Source organism: Drosophila virilis, chromosome 3 (assembly GCF_030788295.1).
Source record: "Drosophila virilis strain 15010-1051.87 chromosome 3, Dvir_AGI_RSII-ME, whole genome shotgun sequence".
Taxonomy (NCBI): domain Eukaryota; kingdom Metazoa; phylum Arthropoda; class Insecta; order Diptera; family Drosophilidae; genus Drosophila; species Drosophila virilis.
In genome coordinates, this window is record NC_091545.1 from 12,214,137 (window position 1) to 12,233,049 (window position 18,913).

Here is an 18,913-nt window from a genome sequence, read left to right on the forward strand (position 1 = left end):
ACGCCGAAGCCCAAGTCAGAGACAGAGCCAAAGCCAGTGCCAGGGCTCCCATCATGGTCGTGTGAGCGGCTGTCAATGCGGTTGCTGCTTGACTTCTATTACAATGCAGGTTTAACAAACTCAGCCAGAGCTCACAGCTTGACCAAGACCAAAACCAAAACCAAAACCAAAACCAAGAGCTAGTCCAAGCCGAAGACCAAGAGGCATGCAGCACGTACAACAACATCTACGTTGACCATCTGCCGCAGCCAGAACCTGGTAGCTGTTGGAAACCAGAACCCTCCTGCAAGTGCAAAACGAGTACGAATAGTGAGTGCGAATGTGAGTGTGAGTGTGAGTGCGAATGTGAGTGTGAGTGTGAGTGTATGTGGCATGAGTGCTTGTTATTGTTGTTTTTGTCGCTTTTGCTTAGCCAACTTTGGTCATTTGCCGCCTGCTTTGCGTGTGCTCCTTTTGGCTATCTGGCTGCGCACAGTTCCCCTCTATAACCCCCCATCCCCAGCACTCCTCTTTATTCCTGCGGGAAGCTGCAACATTTTCAGCTTGTTTTTCAGCTTTGTCGTTCTCTTCTTCTTCGTCAACGGGCTGTGATCTCTTTGTTCTTGCGCTAGGTCAGTTAGGCACCGGCACATTATAAAAGGCCCATCGCAGCCAGCATTGGCCACCAGTTTCCTTGAAGTGGTCGCCGTGTCAAGACTGAAGACGTAGACCACCGCCAACCAAACCACACTCAGCCACCACAGTTCTAGCCAAAATTTGTGCCAAGTTCAAGCAGCTCTTGTGCTCCATTTCATATAAGTTAGCTTTGTTTTGTGATCCGGATTAAAGTGCGCTCAGGTTTTTTCGAAAGTCCCACCACACATAGAACTGAGCTAGACGCAGCTGCCATCAGGTAAGTTCACAAATCTTAATGTGCTTTTATGTCAAGAGTTCGTGCCCTAAGCCAACATTTCGCTGAGCGTTTAGAAAGTCATCTGCCACCATAAATTTGGCACGCTGGGCGTGCGTCAGGCATAGGAAAGCGAAAATAAGAACTGAGCTGCTTGTTAAACTCTTTTTACTATTGTCGTTAAATTAAAGAAATTAGCTGTCCCAGTAGCTGATAAAACTGTCTAGATAACTAGAGATCTCTTTGATAGGCACAAATTATAAGTTAATTGAGGACAATTGAAGTAAAGCAAATTTGATCGCAAGTGTTTATAATTATTATTGATATGAAAATGATTTCCAGATGCTAATTAAAATTAAATAAATTGTATTACGTTCTTTTATATAGTTTATATATATTAATACTCCAAAACATATTACGTTTAAATAATCGTGTCTGATTTTTAGAGACCGGAAGCAGTTAAGAATTTAATCGCTGACTAGTTGACTAGCATTATAATTCACTCTTACGCTCAGCCATTTAATATATGTGGTAAATTTAGCCTGTTGAATATTTTTCAATAGATATTTTCTGTTATAAATAATACCATTTGACTTTATTTGCCTATTTTAACAATTATGATAAACAACCACAATCTTATGTCGCCTTTTGCAAGACTATTCAAAATATTTGCTTTCATTAATCATTGGCTTCATTAAGCTGCTGAAAATAATTGAAAACCTCAAATCCGTTGACTATTAGACAGGAAATATCAACACTTCTATCGCCTTTTAATATGAATCTAAGCAGCACATACGACACATGCTAGCTTAAAGAAATCCTTTCCTTGCCCCTTCCTGTATGCTTTTTAGTCACAAAATAGTTTTCAATAAATTATCTTAACATGTAACTGGAGTCTACTCTATTATTATTACATTTGTCATGATAATTGTAATGCGTTGTAGAAAATATCTTCCATATATATATTTATTCTTCTCGGCATTCTATCAATTCTTGTTCAATATCAACAGCCGAGTTGGTCTAGCCATATCCGTTTGTCCGTCTGCCTGCTTCTTTCCAAATGTCCGTTTTTGTGTTGCAGACATAACATATTAAACGTACCAATATGTCATATAGCTGCCATATAAATGAACTGATATGAAGCTCTTATAAATATATATATGTGTATCTATAAAATCTGTATGGAAAGAATCGGTCTAAAAGGGGCAAAAAAGGGTTTTTGTGACGGAAAGATATTCTATTTTTAGATATAATGAACACGCACAGCAATTTTGAGCTCCACAATGCTCGCCCGATACGACGCATGTCTACCAGGATAGTTATTTTTTACATTTGTCTTTAACTTCTGTTAAAAACAACTTTTAGTTCGGCTTGAGCACAAAATTGGTTTCCATTACAATTAGTGGTTGCAATCTTTTCATTTCGCAATTATGTTATGGTAAGCTGAGTTTCCAGAAAACACGCCCTAAGCATTCCACAAACCTCTGAACTATGCGCAACTTCTTCAACGCTGCAATTTCTAAATTGCTTGTAAATGGCAGGAGAACGGAAAGAAAGGGGCGGCAGGGGGGTAACTTTAAATAGAATATGCGCGAGTAATAAAACCTGGGGGGAATTTGATGCCCTCAGATATGATCGGAAAACCAGTTATTAGCCGCGCGCACAATCAAAAGAGTTGGCCAAGAACTTGGCCCCTGGCAATTGTAGCCGGATTGCAGCCAGTCTCGGTGGTACTTTATGTGTACACCAGAAGTGGCTGCTTCGGAGCTTTTCCAAGAGCCAATCAAACAGCAAACCGGTTAATAGTCGCATCCTGTGGCAGACACACACACACACACAAGCAGACAATCGCAATTATAAAGTTTAAATTTAGAATGGACTTTGGTTGGCCAACTATAAATAGCATAGGCCATCGTTGGCCATACCAGTTTGCAGCCCGACGCGGGCCAGGAGCATAGACAACTGCAGCTAAAAAGGCTTTGTTTTATCGCCCCTCCCCCCTCTACTTAGCAACATGTTCATCTTAGCGCTGTTCTGCTTGCTGGCAGTGGGTAGCCAGGCGAAGCCGCTGCAGCCGGTCGTGGAGCCAGCCCAGCATATTGTCATTGTGACGCCGCAGGCGCAGGTGCATCTGGAGCCAGCGTTGCGCTACGTGCATGGCCTGTCGCCACTGGCGCGCGTCTCCGGGCCGCATCATGAGGAGACCATTGTCTATGTGCCTGCTGGCGCAACGGCCTCTGTGGTGCCCACCGTCAGCGATGCCGTGTCCACCGGCCGTGCCAGCAATCCAGCCAAGCAATCCGAGGGTTTCCCCCAGAACATCAATCAAATCCAGCAACAGGCACAGCAGGCCGTTGAGATAGCAAGCGGTCAATTTGGTGAGGCTGCCTCTGCAGCTGCTGCTGCCGGCGCTGGCTTTTTTCCCGGCTTCTTCCCATCCTCCGATGCGAGCAACAAAAACGATGAGAAACTGAAGAGCGAGAAGATCGAACTGATTGAAACACCTGCCAATACCCAACCACTGCTAGCTGCCACCGAGGCGCGTCATTTCTACAGTCTGCCCCAGGTGTATCACACTCCCGTCGTCGATGTGGTGCATGCCCCCGTCTATTCGTGGCCGATTTCAGCCATTCGCGCACGCAGCATTCAAACCGAGGAAGCCCCCATCCAAGCCCTGCAACAGCTGCCCGAGGAGAAGCCAGCGGCAGAGCTGCCAGAGGCTCAGCCATTGCTTAAGGAGCAGAAGCAGCCAGAGCAGTCGGAACAGCCATTGGAGCAGCTGGCACAGACCATCGTTCCTGCAGCCGTCGAGGCCAGTGAATTGAAGGCTGAAATTGCAGCACGTCAGCTGGAGGAAAGCAATGCCATCAAGCCGGAGCAGCCAAGCGCCGAGATTGCCAAGGAGACGCTTAAGGAGGCCATCAAGGAGGCCATTCAGGAATCCAGAAAGGAGGCCATCCAGGAAACCACCAAGGAGGCAATCAAGGAAGCCGCTCTGGAGGCCAAGAAGGAAATCATTCTGGAGGCCAAAAAGGAAGCCATCCAGGAGGCCAGAAAGGAAGCCATCCAGGAAGCCGTCCAAGAGGTCAGAAAGGAAGCTGCCCAGGAGGCCAGAAAGGAAGCCACTCAGGAGGCCAGAAAGGAAGACAGTCAAGAGCCCTACCTAGAGGCCCGCAAGGAGGCCAGCAGCGAGCCCATTCAGGAGCTCATCAAGGAGCCCTTCAAGGAGGCCCTTAAGAGTGCCAGCCTAGATGGCATCAAGCAGCCTCTCAAGGAGGCCAGCAATGAAGCCACCCAGCCAGAACGTGAGTACTCCCTGAATATTACTTGAACTAGTTGTTGATTTTCTTATTTTTTTACTAGCCAAACTGCAGGAGGAGCAGCCACTGATCAAGGCCATTCCCGTTGCCGATGCCGCGGCCTTGCCTGAACCACAGCCGCAGTTGCAGTTGCAGGCACAGGCCGAGGCTCAGCCAGCCATTGCACAGGCGCCAGAGGCCTAAGTAGGCACGACCACAAATGCAATTCAAACACACCATATCAGATCACATCAGACACACACATACACGCACACGCACACTCATACACATATTCTATGGGCAACTTTGGTATTCTACAACTCGATCTGTTCCGTGCCTAGGCTCTGGCCAGGCCGTGGGTTAATACATTTAGTTACTAACACAGTCACAGAGAAACGATTTCCGACTTCCGACATTAATTAACAGCATAAAAGGCGTCAAGAAAATAATAAAAAAAAAAAAGAATTAAATAAAAATAAAACAAAACAAACATCTACATGCATATACGTTCATTCATAGCAAACATCATCGAGAACACGTTCATAATCATCATCATCATTCATTATATTCATAACCATAACAATTGAAAATGTAAAACAGAACAATAAAAAAAGTGAATGTAAAATGTAAAATGCTGCTAACTTTAGTTCACTAGTTGTTTGTGGGGGGGATGAGGCGTAGGTATTAAACAAAAGACTTGGACAACGAACTTGCATATGAGCTTGAAGCTGCGTGCGACTGTATACTGCACAAGCAAGATGATATCAAAAGACTTTGGCAACGAACTTTAACGTGCAATATGGAATGGCAGATGCCTCCAAATATATAAGTATGCACATCTTTTAATCCTTAGTATTCCAGCAGCTAACACTATTCCAGATCAATATAAGCTTTCAGTAAAGTAAGTATTTATTTATATATAACAAGAGAATTGTTGTCTGATTTAGATGCCAAATTAATCTAGAGGCCAAGCCATGTACAAAGAGCTAAGTCTCTTGAAAATCGGTTGAGTTTTGACCTAGCTATGGGAGTGGGAAATTTCGACCTATGTCTAAAACGGATATTTTCCACATGAATTTCGACCAAAAATAATGTTGTCAGATTTGTATGCCAAATTGAACTAGAGGTCAATTCATGGACAAAACGTCAAGCTTTATGAAAATCGGTTGAGATTTGACCGAGTTATGGGAGTGCGAAGTTTCGACCTATGTCCACATAGGATATTTTAGGGTACCTTTTCAACATACATACATACATGCATACATGCATAAAAGTATACATGCATGCATGCAAACAAACATACACGCATTTATACATACATACATGCATTCATACATACATACATACATGCATGCATGTATACATGCACACATGCGTACATGCATGCATGCATACATAGAATGTATATGCATGTGATGCATCTATATACGCAGTGAATGTCTTCGAGTTCAAATCATTTAGCATGAGTCTAATAAGTAAGGATTTATTTTGAATAATATGACGAAACGTTTTTGATGACCTGTTTGCTTAACATTTGTAGTAATATATAACTTATAAGAACTTGTTAAAGCTGTTGCCCCACAAATACTTGGGATTAGCCTGACCCCAAATCGATAGATATATATGTATATGCAATATAGATACCACTTGTGATTATGCAATTTGCCGAACCCGTAAACGCGTCCCAGTAATTCGCCGCAGCATAAAAATATTGCGCATATTACACAGAGTTAAACATAAATCGCGCTCCACGCACGGCGACGCATACTAAGTACCTGCGGAGACGTGCCCAGCCATAAGCTGGCCAAAATGCGGGCGCCTCTTCACGTTACAGTTACAATAGCCGTGGAGCGTGGCCTTTATTGCTGGTCAATCGCTAAGCTAAACACCAAAGTAAATACCAAATAAATAAATATAATATCTCTCATATTTCAGTCGATTCGCAGTCCAATCCTCGCCCACAACTAATCAGGCCTCTTGCTGTTGTGGGGGCACTTGAGTTGCCTTCGGATCTTCAGCGCTTCGCGTGCTTACGGCCTGCTGCGTGGTTAGCTCTTCTTTGCGCACGGGTCGACTGGTGTCCGTGTAGCGGTAAATGGAGAAGAATGTTTGTATGCGCTGTATTATGTTCTCCAGCAGGGGTGGAAACTTCTGCTCCACGCCATCGCCATAGATCCTGATGTTGAGCTTGGACTGCTCTGCGCCAGGTTGCAGCTTCAGTGCTTGCAACACGCTGCGCAATAGCAGCAAATTCTGCAGATTGCCGCCACTCTGATTGGCGGCATGGCGCAAGATCAACGTGCCATTCGGCTTCAGCTCCAAATAGCCAATCTCCTGCCTTGCGTCCACGGACTGCTCCAGCTGCGGCACAACAGCGGCCTTCAGCGCCGGCGAAAGCAACAGCAACAGTAGCAGCAGCATCTTCAGCTGCAGCTCCAAGCGCATATTTGTTACTTGTTTTTTTTTTTTGATTTTGGTTGATTTTCTTTTGGGAAACTTTACTGGGAACAGCTCCGAACGGGCAGTCGCTTGGTATTGCACTGGTTTTGGCCGCGCTTTGTCTCTCGCACTTATTTCAACTGCTGCGTTTGCTTGTTTTTTTTTTCTTTCTTCGAGCCCTGTGTGTAATTGAGTGTTGTTTGCTTTGGAGCCATTTGTGTGCGTGTGTTTACCTGGCGGGCACCTGGCCAACTTGGCTCACGCTGCTCGCCCAGCTCTCGGCGCTCTCAGTGCGCTTGGCAATTGGCTTAGTGTTTGAGTTAGTTGTTTGCATTTAAGTTTTGAGCAATTTGTTAATTTCCTATGTTATACATTTGGCAGGTGCCAAAAGAAATTCAAATATATCTAAGGCACAGCTGGTGTTCGAGCAGTGAAAGTGGCAGAGTTCAAGTTCTAAATATTTAGTTGTATTTAAGTTTAGTCAGGCAACGCAGCTCGTTATTTGTCACAAGGAATTCGAAATAATAACAAAATATTTAAATAACAGCGACAGTTGCAAAAACCGGCTTTTGAAAATTAGGTCTGCGTTTTTATTTAGACTTTTGCATCATCGGCAACAACAAGACAAGCAAACATATTTACAGCATTTTTCAAAAATGTATCGTATAAGAAATGATTCAAACAATTGCGACTCTAGTCCCATTATTCTTTATGCGTGCTTATATATATGCATATACTTATTTATTTATTTATACTCAACGTCAATTCCAGACACTGCAAGAATCTCGAAGATTCAATAACTAAATAACATAAATAAATTTTAAGCGTCGGAAAGCCCTACTTGTTATGTTGTTGCTAAGAACAAGAAAAAAAAGTGTGTTAACCTGTTGGTGAATCATCAAATATTTAGAACCCATTTATTTTTGCTATTCTTTTCAATTCGGCGAACGCCTAAGCCAGAAAGACGCCATTTGCGTCTATGAAAAAACGAAGCTGTGTTTAAAAATACGAATTTAATATTATTATTAATGGTCAATAGAAAAACGACTATTTGCTTGGGCTAAACTGCGACTGGGCCTTTTGATGAGTTGGCAATTCAAATTTGTTTTAACGGTCAACTTGAAATGCTTGTAACAGTCGCAAGGTCTCGATGCGCCGATCAAGGCGTGCAGCTTACCTATTATTTAAATAGCAATATCATTTTGTAATTTTTGTAATTGAGAAACTGCGCAGTTAAATGCTGAGCCCTTACACGATCTACAAATCCCCAAAAAAAAAAAAACAAATACAAAAAAGAACAATTCATTCGATACAAAAGACTTAGGCAACAAACTTGCGGAATTGTAGCCAACTAGTTCTCATTGTGCGAAGTACCCACTCGAACTGACACTTGATAGCGCACATGGAGATATGATTACCCATCCATCTAATTATGCATATATCAGCAGACAAGTCAAGTGCCTGAACAGAAAGCTTCCGCTGAGCGGCTTCTCTACAGGAAACCCGAACCCAACGCTGAAGCGGTACATTTTGCATTAATTAGAAGTAAAAATTGATGGAAGTGCTCAAAAAGTGTTTAATACTAAATAAATCATTGCTCAACGGTCGCAAACAACAAAATCTCTAAAATGCTCGACCACGTGCTACCCAATTCCCATGAGAGCTGCTTAAAGCCGGATCATAATAAGCATATGGCATATCTTACATATTTCATAGATAGCTGAACGGGTTTCGATACTTGTCAAAAACCGAACCAGTTGCTTAGATTAAATCTTAAATATATATATATATAATAATATTCATGCGATTTAAAAAAGTTATTAAACGTTTACATTAAAGTTCGAATCGCAGCCTTCGCTGCGCTGGAAAGTTTTTTGCCTAAGCCCCTAAAGTTATTAACCCGAAAAGTACTTTATTTATGCGTGTGCCTTTAATATCAGGTACCTATAAAACTCTCTATATCTTAAGGGGTTCGCTTGTCTAAATAGCTTCCGGACAGAACCCAATGGAACTTTCCCTAAGTCTTATATTCATTATTATTATTAGGTGTCGGATAAACTTACAAAATATCTATTTAACTTTTTATATAAGCTTTCAGCCAGAGGCTGGTTCTTAAGTTCTTCTGTTGCCTAAATGCTTAAATTACATAGAGATTTCAGGAAACGACTTACCAGAGTTTAGTCACAGCACGCACTGTCAGTAGAAGCAGTTCCTGCTACCCTGTGCTCATTTTTTACAGGGTATTACAAAGATCTATGATATAACTTGACAGCGGACGAGCTCACCAAAATGCCACTTAAACTGCGACAGACACTTGCGGGTGCGCTTACAGCCAGCGAATTATTCTAGAAAAAATAAAAAGGTAAAATAAATATTATTATTAAATAACTAATTGAGCATAGGAGTGCTCACATACATAGAATTAATGATGCGGCCAGCAGCTACGCGTGAGAAGTGTGAATTTGAGCGCCGTTCATCATGAACTTCAAATTGTTGTTTAGCTCATGATGTTGTTGTTGTTGTTGTTGCTGGGATGCTGCTGAGTAAAAAACCGGACAGCAACACCGCACATCTTCATTCAAAGCTCAGCTGCTAATTTTATGCAAAAAAAAAAAAACACACACAACTCGCACAACTGAAAAACAAACTGCGAAGCAAAGTTAGTATAAAAGCGTTGCCCTAAGTTATTTAGTTATTAGTAGATCGCCAACAGCATCAGGATCAGCAGCAGCAGCCGCAGAACATTGTTCATTATACGATAAAGCTATATACTATATAGATACAAAGTGATAATCAAGTTTCGGGATGAAGTGCTTCATTTTAGCCGCCTTTTTGCTGGTTAGTAGCCAAAAAATATTGTGTTCGTTGTTCGTTTTGTTGTTTCTTATGCATATTAATTGGCAACAATTTATATCATTTGTATAATGATTGGACATCTATAGATCTATACAATTAGAAATCCGGGTTGTAAAAATGTCAAGTGTGACGGGCAAGTGCAAATATGAATACTGCCGACTGTTTGCCTTATAGATTTGCAAATTTGTTACACGAATCGAGGAAGTCGCCCCAATGACATCATCTCCAATCAGCTCCATGCTCATCTTCATCAGCGTCATCATTCGCAGCCAGACTAAAGTTCAGCCAAAAGCTGTGAAGCGTGGCACAATTGTTAGCCAAAAAAAAAAACCTGTCCATAACTAATCCACGCGCTTTTATGTATTTTTCTCTTCTTACAGGCCAGCTGCGCCAGCGCCGAGAACATATTTAAGATCAATATCACGCCGGAGGAGGCGCAACAGTATTTGAGCAGTGCGCAGCTGCGCGGTGTCAATGAGATCGAGTATGCGCCCAAGACGGGCGAGAATCCACTGCCGGAGGCACGCAACGAGCGGGGCGAGTTTGTGTACATGGGTCGTGTGATAGATCATCCCGAGGATTTCGTGGAGGAGCACTACGATGCGCATCAGTATCATGGCCAGGACGGTCTGGGACAGTACGTGTACGGCTACAAGGACTGGAATCAGGGCAAGAACGAGAAGCGTGACGATGCCGGCACTGTCACCGGCTCCTACAAGTATGTGCAGCCACATGGTCGCGACTTCGTTGCCACCTACTATGCGGACAGAACTGGCTTCCATGTGGAGGACAATCGTCCCGCGCATCTGAAACAGCCAGCCACTAAGACGCCCGCGGTGCTGAAGGCCGAGGAGGAGCACTTTAAGCTGTGGGGTGAGCTGGCCGCCGCCGCCGGACACAATCCCGATCCCTATGCAGCCGAATACCAGCAGGGCGAGGGCGCCTATCAGCCCAGCGAGGCCGAGACCAGAGAGTATGTGCACGAGGAGAAGCCATATGTGCCCGGACCCGAGGAGACGGGTGAGCCGAAGGGCTTCTTCTATGCCTTCGACTACAACGTGCCGCTGCTGCGCAACAAGGCGGAACGCGAGGAGCTGGAACGCCTGCGCGCCGTCAACAACAAAGACGAATAGTGTCCTTGCTGTACTCGATATTAGCCTACGTACATAGAAATATCTTAACTCTAAATATTTATTCGATGATATTAAATAAATGAATCAGCAGCTATTACATTTCTCAAATACGATCTTTTTATTGTTACATATATATATATATAAAATGTGGTTTGGTTTCCTTCTTGTTTTTTTTTTTTCTTTCTGTTTTTGTTTTTGTTTTATTTGTGGTTTAACCCGTCCACTTGTATAATTGTATTTGTTGTTAATCTTAACACTTTAGTTGTTTGTTGTTCTCTCTTGTTGTTATATTTTCTTGTTGCATTACATTTACATTTTGTTTTTGTTTTTATTTCATTATTCTTTTTGCCGTTTTTCTTTTTTTTTTTATTGCTTTCGCTTTGCTCTTCAGTTGCACGAATTGAACTTAAATTAAGTATTATGCGACTTTTTAATCATAACGTATTGGGAGTTTTTTTACTTAATTCAAGCTATTTACTTGCTGCGAAATTTACACGAGCATTTTGTTTGTTTTGCATTTACAACCAGTTAAATCTAACATTTACGTTAATTAAATAATTAATCAATTAATGCTTTAGGTTTGCGTTCATTTCCATTTCAACTCACAAACATATTTGTAATTAAATTAAAACACGCATTAATTTAAATTAATATTTTTTTTTTTTTTTGATTTTAAAATGTAACTTTAGACTGCGTTTCTAATCTTTTCTTTCATTCAAATGCCATGCTTTATGGCACTGGAGAGGCTGACGAGAAATATCTCGCAAGGAAAACATAAATTGAGTCTGGGAATACTTTGTTGCATGCTTTTGGGTGCTGCCTAAAATACTTAAAAATTATACCCTTGCAGAAAAGATGCAATTTTTTTTTAGGACTTAATACAGATGCCACTTTTTATATATGCAGGCAGTTTTGAAGTCAGGATCAGTCAGAACTGAGTCCTATAGCTTCCACACGTAAAAAGGTGCAAATTATTTAGAGAGATTACTAGAAGTTTCTGTAAGGGCATTCAATCTTCGGCATTGCCAAAGTTAAGGTTTTTTTTTCTTTTTATTACTTGCACAAACACAAACAAAAGAAAAGTTTCGATTTGATTCAGTATACGTTTCGTGTGTAATAAATGCTTTAAAATGTTGAAAATAGTTTTCGATGTTAAAAACAAAAATTTGATTTTCAAATGAATCACAATTGAATTTCGTTTAAATGAAAAGCAAACATCATAAATGCACATACACATATGTATTTGCATATATGTTACATATGTATGCGATCTATATATGGCAGCTTTGTTCAGTCCAATATTGAGTTTTTTTTTTTTCTTTTTTTGTTGTTGCACTTGTTGCAGTTGCAACAACAAATTATGTTAAGTTCTTTCTAATCAGTTAATGTGAATGATTCTATCGAATTTGTCGGCATATTCGTAAATGGTTGCGTTTTGAAGTTGATCTTTGACTCGTTTACTGGGAACGACGTGTGACTAAGTTATAAAACAAAACAAAATAAAAGTAGATAAACAATACAATAACTAACTAATAGAATATTTATGCTTTTCGAGAATATAGCCAGTTAGCACGTATACGATTCGAGTGCATATCATAGGAGCTCTTTTATCATATAATTATTATGATAAGCTAAGTACATGTTCAGGTCATTGTTTTTGCATTACTCAAGTAATTTGGAACTGTTTATTAATAACTAAAGTTATTGTTATTGGGAAACGAAAACATCAAATATAGATAGAGCATAAAAATAAAAATAAACAAACAAAAAAATAGCGTCTCATAGTTATGCCAATTGGCATTGGCACAGAAGGTACTTGATAGAGCCTGCGTCGTCCACTCTCGAGTTCAACTTCAAAAACGTGGAGATCATTTTGAGCGTGTTACAGGAAAAATTCGTAATACTTTTTTTTTTTTTTTTGCTTTAGCGATGCGGGTTATATCTCTGACATTCAATACATTAGCTGATGTGACTAATTGTAGTGTGTGCGAGCTAGTCTAGTTACCAGATGGGGCAGGGGAGGTTAGTGTGCAGTGTCCAGTGCAGAGTTCAATGTGGTCTGATGACAATTTGGCGCATGAGTTTCTTGACGATTGACCTATTTTAAGATTTGTTTTTGTTTTCAACTTTCTCTCATTTTTTTTTTTGTCTCTCTCTTTTTTCTTTTTGGATTTGTATATAAGGCAAACACTGTATGCGAAACATACAAATATTGAACTATATAAATACTTGATTTTTTTGTATTTTTAATTTTTTGTTTTAAATTTACGTATGCCGGGGAAGAATTCTGGAAAGACTATTGACGACAATGCCCAGACAATTGGGCATTATACGCAGTATACACTGTATTGTATATGTATATGTACTTGTATATGTATGCATGTATGTATGTAAGTATGAATGGGAACATGGCACAGGGTTTTTTCTTTTGTCCTTTCTGATATTATTACTTTCGAGAGTCTGTCGATTTGCGTTCAAAAATTGACTGATACAACTGTATATATTGTATATATATGTACTTGTATATATATTAGATTTGTATACATATATATATATATAGATATATATATGTGTGGAAATCTTGTATATGCTAAACGTCCACGACTCTATGTATATGCCTAGGTGCTAGTGAAGTGCTAGTTTTGGGTAGTTTTCTCTGTCTACTCGTTACTCTCTTACATTCTTGCTTGTTATACTTAACTCTTCCGTTATTCTCTACTCTCCCTACTTACCAAAGTTGTTGTTGTTGTTGTTGTTGTTGTTATCATTGTTATCATTTATACTCAACTACTTGGCGACGGCAGCCGCTGCCGACGTTGCACTGGGCGCCACTTTCAGCTTAATGAACATGTTGTTGTCGTTGTTGCTGCTATTCAGATCGAGCTTTTGCACTTCGCACTCAAGATTATTGATGCAGTTCTTTTCATACTGTGAGGTGCCATTATCAGCGCTGATGGCCGTTTTGTCACTGGGCGTTTGCTCGCTGGGCGCCACTTTCTTTTCCTTGCTCTTCTTGAGCGCATTGAGCAGCGTTTTCTCTTTGCTCTTGCTCTCCTTGTGATTGCCGTCCTTGTCCTTGTGTTTGTTGTTTTTGAAACGCGGGAAAATGCAACCGTTCGGCAAGAAGCCGCCTAGCTTCTCCTTCTTGACCGGCGCTGCTGGTGCGGGCGTTGCTGCAGCTGCAGGAGGTGTGGGTGTGGGCTGGGCAGAAGCGACTGGCGTGGGCGCTGCTGCTGTATTTGTGGGCGTACTTGTGCCGTTGCTGGCAGTGGAAGCAGCTGATTTGCTCTCTGGCTCTTGTGTGGGCTGCTCTGGCGTTGACAGATTCTCCACAGCAGGCGGCGAGCCGCTGATGCCATTAATAACGCCACCCGCATCCGTTTGATCGGTGCAGGCTTCGCCGGGCGCTGCATCAATGCCACTCAGTTGTTCTGGCTGATGCTGCTCCTCCAGCTGCTCGCTGGCCACCTTGTTATCCAGCTGCTGAGCAAATACGGCTAATGTTATGCCATTGCCATGATCCGCCGCCATAAGATCGGCATTGTATGCTGGCGGCAAGCCAATCTCGGCAGCATTTGACTGTGCTGAGCTGCCGGCACGCGCCGCATCCGGCGACTTGGGAAACATTTGTTGTGTAGTGATGTTCTGGTAGTGCTGCTGTTGGCGTTGCTGCATCATTTGCTCCTCGCGCTCACGATCTCGCTGCGCCTGCACAGCATTCCAGACGTCTTTAAGCTCGCCCGAAATGTCACGATCCTTGAGTATGACGGCGTTTCTGTAAAAGAAGCAGGTCGTTTGAATATTGAAATGGAAAGCCAAAGAAGCGCAACACACCTGACTAGTTTCACGCCGGGATTCATAGCCTCCACAAAGTCGCACATTAGCTCCACCATAGCGCGCCGTTCTTCCGGATCCTTGCTATGGCGACCAGAATCTTTGAGCACCTCTGGATTGGCCATAACAGCGAAGACAATGGGTGGACTGCGCGGACTGCCAGGCGGCACCTGTGAAAACCCCATTAAAATAGGTTGACCGCATAATAATACAAAATGGTTACTTACGCGCATGCCTCCATACAAAGGTATGGGATCACTGGGCTCTTGTGGTATTACAATACGTGTCCAGCTGAGCACATTTATGAATAACTCCTCGCCGGTTTCTGTAGTAGTGCGTATGCACATGTGTGGCTGTGGCGGGTTCTTAAAGTGCCGGTAGGCGCGCGAGTGTCGATAGCTGTGCGGTGGTGGAGAGGATTGCATCATGGTCAGTCCAAGGCCCAAGTCGCCCTGTTGATCTAGTTGTTGTTGTTGTTGCTGCTGCTGTTGTTGTTGATGTTGCTGATGCTGTTGCTGATGTTGTTGTTGGTGCATTTGTGCATGCTGCTGGATATTATTAAGCTGCAGATGTTGCTCCACATTAATGTTGTAGCTGTTGCTTGATGTCATAGTCTCAATGGTTTCGTCTAGCTCCGCGCTATACGGATTGGCTTCAGCATCATTGGCAGTGCTGATGTTGTTGCTTGTGTGTTCGTTTTGCTGTTGTTGTTGGGTTTGTTGTTGTTGTTGCGGGTGCTGCTCCTGTTCGGAGCTTTCAGCCTCCAGCTCCGCTGCCGACATTTTTGTTTGTTATTGGTGTTGTTGTTATTTATTGTTGTCGTTATTTGCTGTTTGTTAGCTTTTAGCAGTCTTTTGTTTCGCCCTCCCCTTGCTGCTGTCCGCTGCGTTCGTCTATTGCCCCGCTTCTGTGACGTTTTTCTTGCTCTTCTCTTTGTTCCTATTTTGTGTGCACTCACACTAACATTCGCCCATTCTTGCTCTCTGCCGCTGTCTTAAAGCACTACGATGCCTGGAGTCCTGTTTAGAGCTTAACTTTTGACCTTTTGCCGTTATTAATGTGTGTGCATATTACGCGTCGCCTTCTTTGACATTTAACATGCATATATATAAATATACATTTATATATTGTCTACAAATACAAGTCTTATCGTGCACGCACTAACACACACACACGACAGGCACAGGCACAGGCACAGACACTCAAACACCCTTCAGTGCGCACCCCGCACTAGCACACGTACAAGTGGGAGGAGTTGGTCGTTGTCTGCGAAAGAGTAGGGGCAGCATGTAATAAAAAGAAGACATGAAAATGAAAAAGTTCAAAGCGAGCGCATCTGTGTGTTGCGTTTTCAATGTTGCACTTACACATTTCACGCGTTTTCATTTATAATAATGGTTTTCCAGTTTCATTGCACAATACACATACAAAACACAATGTACATACACATACACAAACAAAAACTGCGTTTCTGCTTCACATAATTTTTTCTCAACGACTGCTGCTGCTGCTGCTGCCTACTGACTGCACTTACAAAACAATGCACCGATAGACGGCCGCGCACTGCGCTGATTTTTATATTTAGCTTTTTAGCAGCTTTTCATTGCGGCACACAGAAAACAGCCGAATTTTCCGACGACTTCCCAACATAAACAAAAAACTAATGTAAATGTGTTCAGAGTGACCAGTCAGCAGAAATGTGATGTTCGGTGCTGCCAGATGGTTGAAAAATAGGCCATTCGCTATCCGCCAATGTGCACACATTGCCGGCCCACATTACAGTGTGTACACGTGTTTTGTGTATTCTGCATTCTCCGCCGGCGTGAATTTTTTTGCAATCGAAAAGCAGAATTTAAAATTAAGAAATAATATACATACACTGCATATTATTAATAAAGAAACGAACTGATTGAAAAAGTATTCAAAGTGCGTGAGTGTAAAAATCAATTTTAGCGTATCCATTTGGAATTTGGCGCCGAAATTGTAGATTTTTCATTGCCCTTGCGCCGTTGTGTGTATAACAAGATGGCGTCCTCGCAAGTCTCAAACAAATCGGGCTCCGGCTGGCCGCGGCGCGGCAGCCAAGGCCAGGCTGACGCCAGTATCAGCAATAATGGCACACAAAAATATGCGCCCAATCAAGCACTGACCATAAACCGCACAATCAATCTGTAAGTAGTTTCTGTACAATATAATGGCAAACTTCAAACACATTTCTTTTTAACTCTGCTACGCCAGCTACCCACTAACCAACTACACATTCGGCACCAAGGAGCCGCTGTTTGAGAAGGATCCTTCAGTGCCGTCACGCTTTCAGCGTATGCGCGAGGAGTTCGATCGGATCGGCATGCGTCGCTCTGTGGAGGGCGTACTGCTCGTGCATGAGCATGGATTACCGCATGTGCTGCTGCTTCAACTTGGCACCACATTTTTTAAGCTGCCAGGCGGAGAGCTGAACGCGGGCGAGGATGAAGTAGAAGGTCTCAAGCGTCTACTCTCTGAGGTGAGTCCATGTGACGCATAACACATTAAGATCTCAGTGTAATGCAATGTGTTTGGGTTGCAGACGCTTGGCCGTCAGGATGGCGTTAAACAGGATTGGATTGTCGAGGACACCATTGGCAATTGGTGGCGCCCGAATTTCGAACCACCACAATATCCATACATTCCACCGCACATAACCAAACCAAAGGAGCACAAACGCCTGTTTTTGGTGCAATTGCATGAAAAGGGTAAATATCCAATGCGCTAGCCAAAAGTGTTGTCCAGAGCGTAGGTATTATGATGACGGCAAAAAAAAAAAGTACATTTCTAAATACTTTTATAAACATATAACCTTGTAAAGTTATTGCCAAACCGATACGCTAACAAACCTCATGTCATATCTTTTCAATGCTGTTTAGATACGGACAGGAACGCCAGTTACGATGTACCCTGAGCTGTTCCAATAGCGCCGTGTTGTGTTGTGTAATCTCACGCATCTGGCATCTGCCCAACCAAGCATAGAGCTCTTCCTCAACGCTCTACTCAAGAGTGCAAATAAACTGAACAAACAGAAATGAAAAGAATCAGAAACAGATCGCATAATGGCCCCGAGGCGCATACAATTTTAATTAGTTCGTCGATTCTAGTTCAATTTTTTGTACAAAACTTACTTCAAATTGTATTTGTTGCTCTCAGAGTTGTTGGCATATTTTGCGCATATCCCGAAATTCTTTGATTGTTCTTGTTGTATTAATTTTGTAAATATGTCGACACTTCTGTAACCCAGAGAGCGCAATCCTACACACGATACTCATTTTTTCTTTGTTATGTGTTGAGCCTTTATTAATCGGGCAGGCAGGTGAACAATAGTTGAAAGTGCATTGTAAAAGTTGCCGGTTGTCGTCTGTTAATGCGGACAAATCTCGCGTGTTGTGCTGATTTGCGTGCATATGGCAAATGCAACTGGATTAGGCAGGCAGTCGCAGTCGCTTCATAAATAATTTAAGCACTCGTTTATGTAACAACAATTATAACTCTGTGTTTAGTACTTCCTTGACATCATCCATTGTGCAACACTCGCGTTCACACGCACCATGTATAATGAATGTTGCTCTTAATGGTAATCGAAATTATGTTCTTATCACAATAATTAGTAGACTTTGTTTGATGCCCAAAATTGATGGCTTTTTAGAAGTCGCATCCGAATCGATTTGAATTTTGCGCATCAAGAACAGAATCTATTAATTTAGTTTAACGAAGTATCAACAATTGTGAATGTAAAACAAACAAGAAAACAACCATAATACAAACTTTTATATATCATACGTAATTACGGCAGCGAATCTTTCTTATGTAAATTGTTTTGTATAACCGATTGTAATTATCTAGTTATTGCAATAATCATGTGATTACCATAACCCCTTATTATATCTAATGCTCTCTGCTACATACATAAATTCTGTCTCTATCGTTTTCTGTAATCTAGCACTATTTGCTGTGCCCAAAAATTATAAACTTGTTGCTGCCCCCCTATTCGAGCTGTACGACAATTCACAAGGCTATGGACCCATTATATCATCGCTGCCGCAGGCGTTGTGCAGGTGAGCGACCAGATTCTGTTTAGATCCTTTGATTTGCCTTGCTAACTTTCACATTCTTTACAGATTCAACTTTATCTATATGTAAGGCAAAGGCGCAGATTTAACGTCGCTGTCCCTCACTTTCCCCCTAGATAGGCTGCATCACCAACGATAGCTCTACTTTATAATTTACAGCACCTCAGCTGGGCGCGTCGCATGTTGATGATTTCCATTTCATTTGTATATGTGTGTGTGTGTGTTACGTACATATTTGTATGGCAAATTAAATGGAAAAAGACCAAGCGGCATGTGCTTGGCATATATAAATAGAATCGAAAGTTTACTTTATTTTGGACTATTATTGCAATGCTTAACTAAATATTACAGAATACATGAAAT

The 18,913-nt window shown here is 42.0% G+C and overlaps 6 protein-coding genes across 9 annotated transcripts in view; 3 read left to right on the forward strand and 3 right to left on the reverse strand.

Annotated features, from left to right (window-relative positions):
• The window catches only part of Obp73a (Odorant-binding protein 73a), a 33,586-nt gene extending 24,655 nt beyond the window's left edge, over positions 1-8,931 (reverse strand). Inside the window, exon 1 of the mRNA XM_070207988.1 lies at positions 8,799-8,931. The gene's annotated coding sequence lies outside the window, so the exon portion shown is untranslated. The remainder of the gene's footprint in view (positions 1-8,798) is intronic.
• On the forward strand, positions 652-4,723 carry LOC6623282 (uncharacterized). Of its 2 annotated transcripts, XM_002047220.3 has the most exons (3): positions 652-892; positions 2,900-4,194; positions 4,253-4,723. In XM_002047220.3, the coding sequence occupies exons 2-3, from the start codon at positions 2,904-2,906 to the stop codon at positions 4,390-4,392; spliced, it is 1,431 nt and encodes a 476-aa protein (XP_002047256.1). In that variant the 5' UTR covers positions 652-892; positions 2,900-2,903; the 3' UTR covers positions 4,393-4,723. The 2 variants fall into 2 exon arrangements, with proteins under 2 accessions (XP_002047256.1, XP_070064290.1); XM_070208189.1 differs by lacking the exon at positions 652-892 and having other exon boundaries at positions 2,888-4,194.
• Positions 5,919-7,066, reverse strand: LOC6623263 (uncharacterized). Its single transcript, XM_002047221.4, has one exon. It carries the CDS (start codon positions 6,631-6,633, stop codon positions 6,157-6,159), a length of 477 nt encoding a protein of 158 aa, XP_002047257.1. The 5' UTR covers positions 6,634-7,066; the 3' UTR covers positions 5,919-6,156.
• Positions 8,932-9,316: 385 nt separating the features above from the next.
• On the forward strand, positions 9,317-10,724 carry Cpr67B (Cuticular protein 67B). The gene is made up of 2 exons (XM_002047222.4): positions 9,317-9,465; positions 9,864-10,724. Exons 1-2 carry the CDS (start codon positions 9,433-9,435, stop codon positions 10,614-10,616), a joined length of 786 nt encoding a protein of 261 aa, XP_002047258.1. The 5' UTR covers positions 9,317-9,432; the 3' UTR covers positions 10,617-10,724.
• LOC6623196 (protein giant) lies at positions 10,711-16,145 on the reverse strand. Of its 2 annotated transcripts, none has more exons than XM_032434658.2 (4): positions 15,985-16,145; positions 14,678-15,716; positions 14,451-14,620; positions 10,711-14,391 (listed from the first exon to the last, which is right to left on the reverse strand). In XM_032434658.2, exons 2-4 carry the CDS (start codon positions 15,230-15,232, stop codon positions 13,404-13,406), a joined length of 1,713 nt encoding a protein of 570 aa, XP_032290549.1. In that variant the 5' UTR covers positions 15,233-15,716; positions 15,985-16,145; the 3' UTR covers positions 10,711-13,403. The 2 variants fall into 2 exon arrangements, with proteins under 2 accessions (XP_032290549.1, XP_032290548.1); XM_032434657.2 differs by having other exon boundaries at positions 15,818-16,145.
• Positions 16,146-16,345: 200 nt separating this feature from the next.
• On the forward strand, positions 16,346-18,846 carry Cpsf5 (cleavage and polyadenylation specificity factor subunit 5). Of its 2 annotated transcripts, XM_015175791.3 has the most exons (5): positions 16,346-16,621; positions 16,689-16,953; positions 17,017-17,182; positions 18,421-18,535; positions 18,599-18,846. In XM_015175791.3, the coding sequence occupies exons 1-5, from the start codon at positions 16,476-16,478 to the stop codon at positions 18,618-18,620; spliced, it is 714 nt and encodes a 237-aa protein (XP_015031277.1). In that variant the 5' UTR covers positions 16,346-16,475; the 3' UTR covers positions 18,621-18,846. The 2 variants fall into 2 exon arrangements, with proteins under 2 accessions (XP_015031277.1, XP_002047260.1); XM_002047224.4 differs by lacking the exons at positions 18,421-18,535; positions 18,599-18,846 and adding an exon at positions 17,354-18,264.
• The last annotated feature ends 67 nt before the right edge of the window (positions 18,847-18,913 follow it).

Coding starts and splice junctions, on each gene's coding strand:
- LOC6623282 (XM_002047220.3), top strand. CDS start 2,904: ATGTTCATCTTAGCGCTGTTCTGCTTGCTGGCAGTGGGTAGCCAGGCG. Junction 4,195..4,252: donor TGAAGCCACCCAGCCAGAAC/GTGAGTACTCCC, acceptor TTTTTTTACTAG/CCAAACTGCAGGAGGAGCAG.
- LOC6623263 (XM_002047221.4), bottom strand. CDS start 6,633: ATGCGCTTGGAGCTGCAGCTGAAGATGCTGCTGCTACTGTTGCTGTTG.
- Cpr67B (XM_002047222.4), top strand. CDS start 9,433: ATGAAGTGCTTCATTTTAGCCGCCTTTTTGCTG. Junction 9,466..9,863: donor TTTTAGCCGCCTTTTTGCTG/GTTAGTAGCCAA, acceptor CTCTTCTTACAG/GCCAGCTGCGCCAGCGCCGA.
- LOC6623196 (XM_032434658.2), bottom strand. CDS start 15,232: ATGTCGGCAGCGGAGCTGGAGGCTGAAAGCTCCGAACAGGAGCAGCAC. Junction 14,621..14,677: donor CTTTGTATGGAGGCATGCGC/GTAAGTAACCAT, acceptor GGGTTTTCACAG/GTGCCGCCTGGCAGTCCGCG. Junction 14,392..14,450: donor CCCGGCGTGAAACTAGTCAG/GTGTGTTGCGCT, acceptor CTTCTTTTACAG/AAACGCCGTCATACTCAAGG.
- Cpsf5 (XM_015175791.3), top strand. CDS start 16,476: ATGGCGTCCTCGCAAGTCTCAAACAAATCGGGCTCCGGCTGGCCGCGG. Junction 16,954..17,016: donor TCAAGCGTCTACTCTCTGAG/GTGAGTCCATGT, acceptor TTTGGGTTGCAG/ACGCTTGGCCGTCAGGATGG. Junction 17,183..18,420: donor GGTGCAATTGCATGAAAAGG/GTAAATATCCAA, acceptor TCTGTAATCTAG/CACTATTTGCTGTGCCCAAA.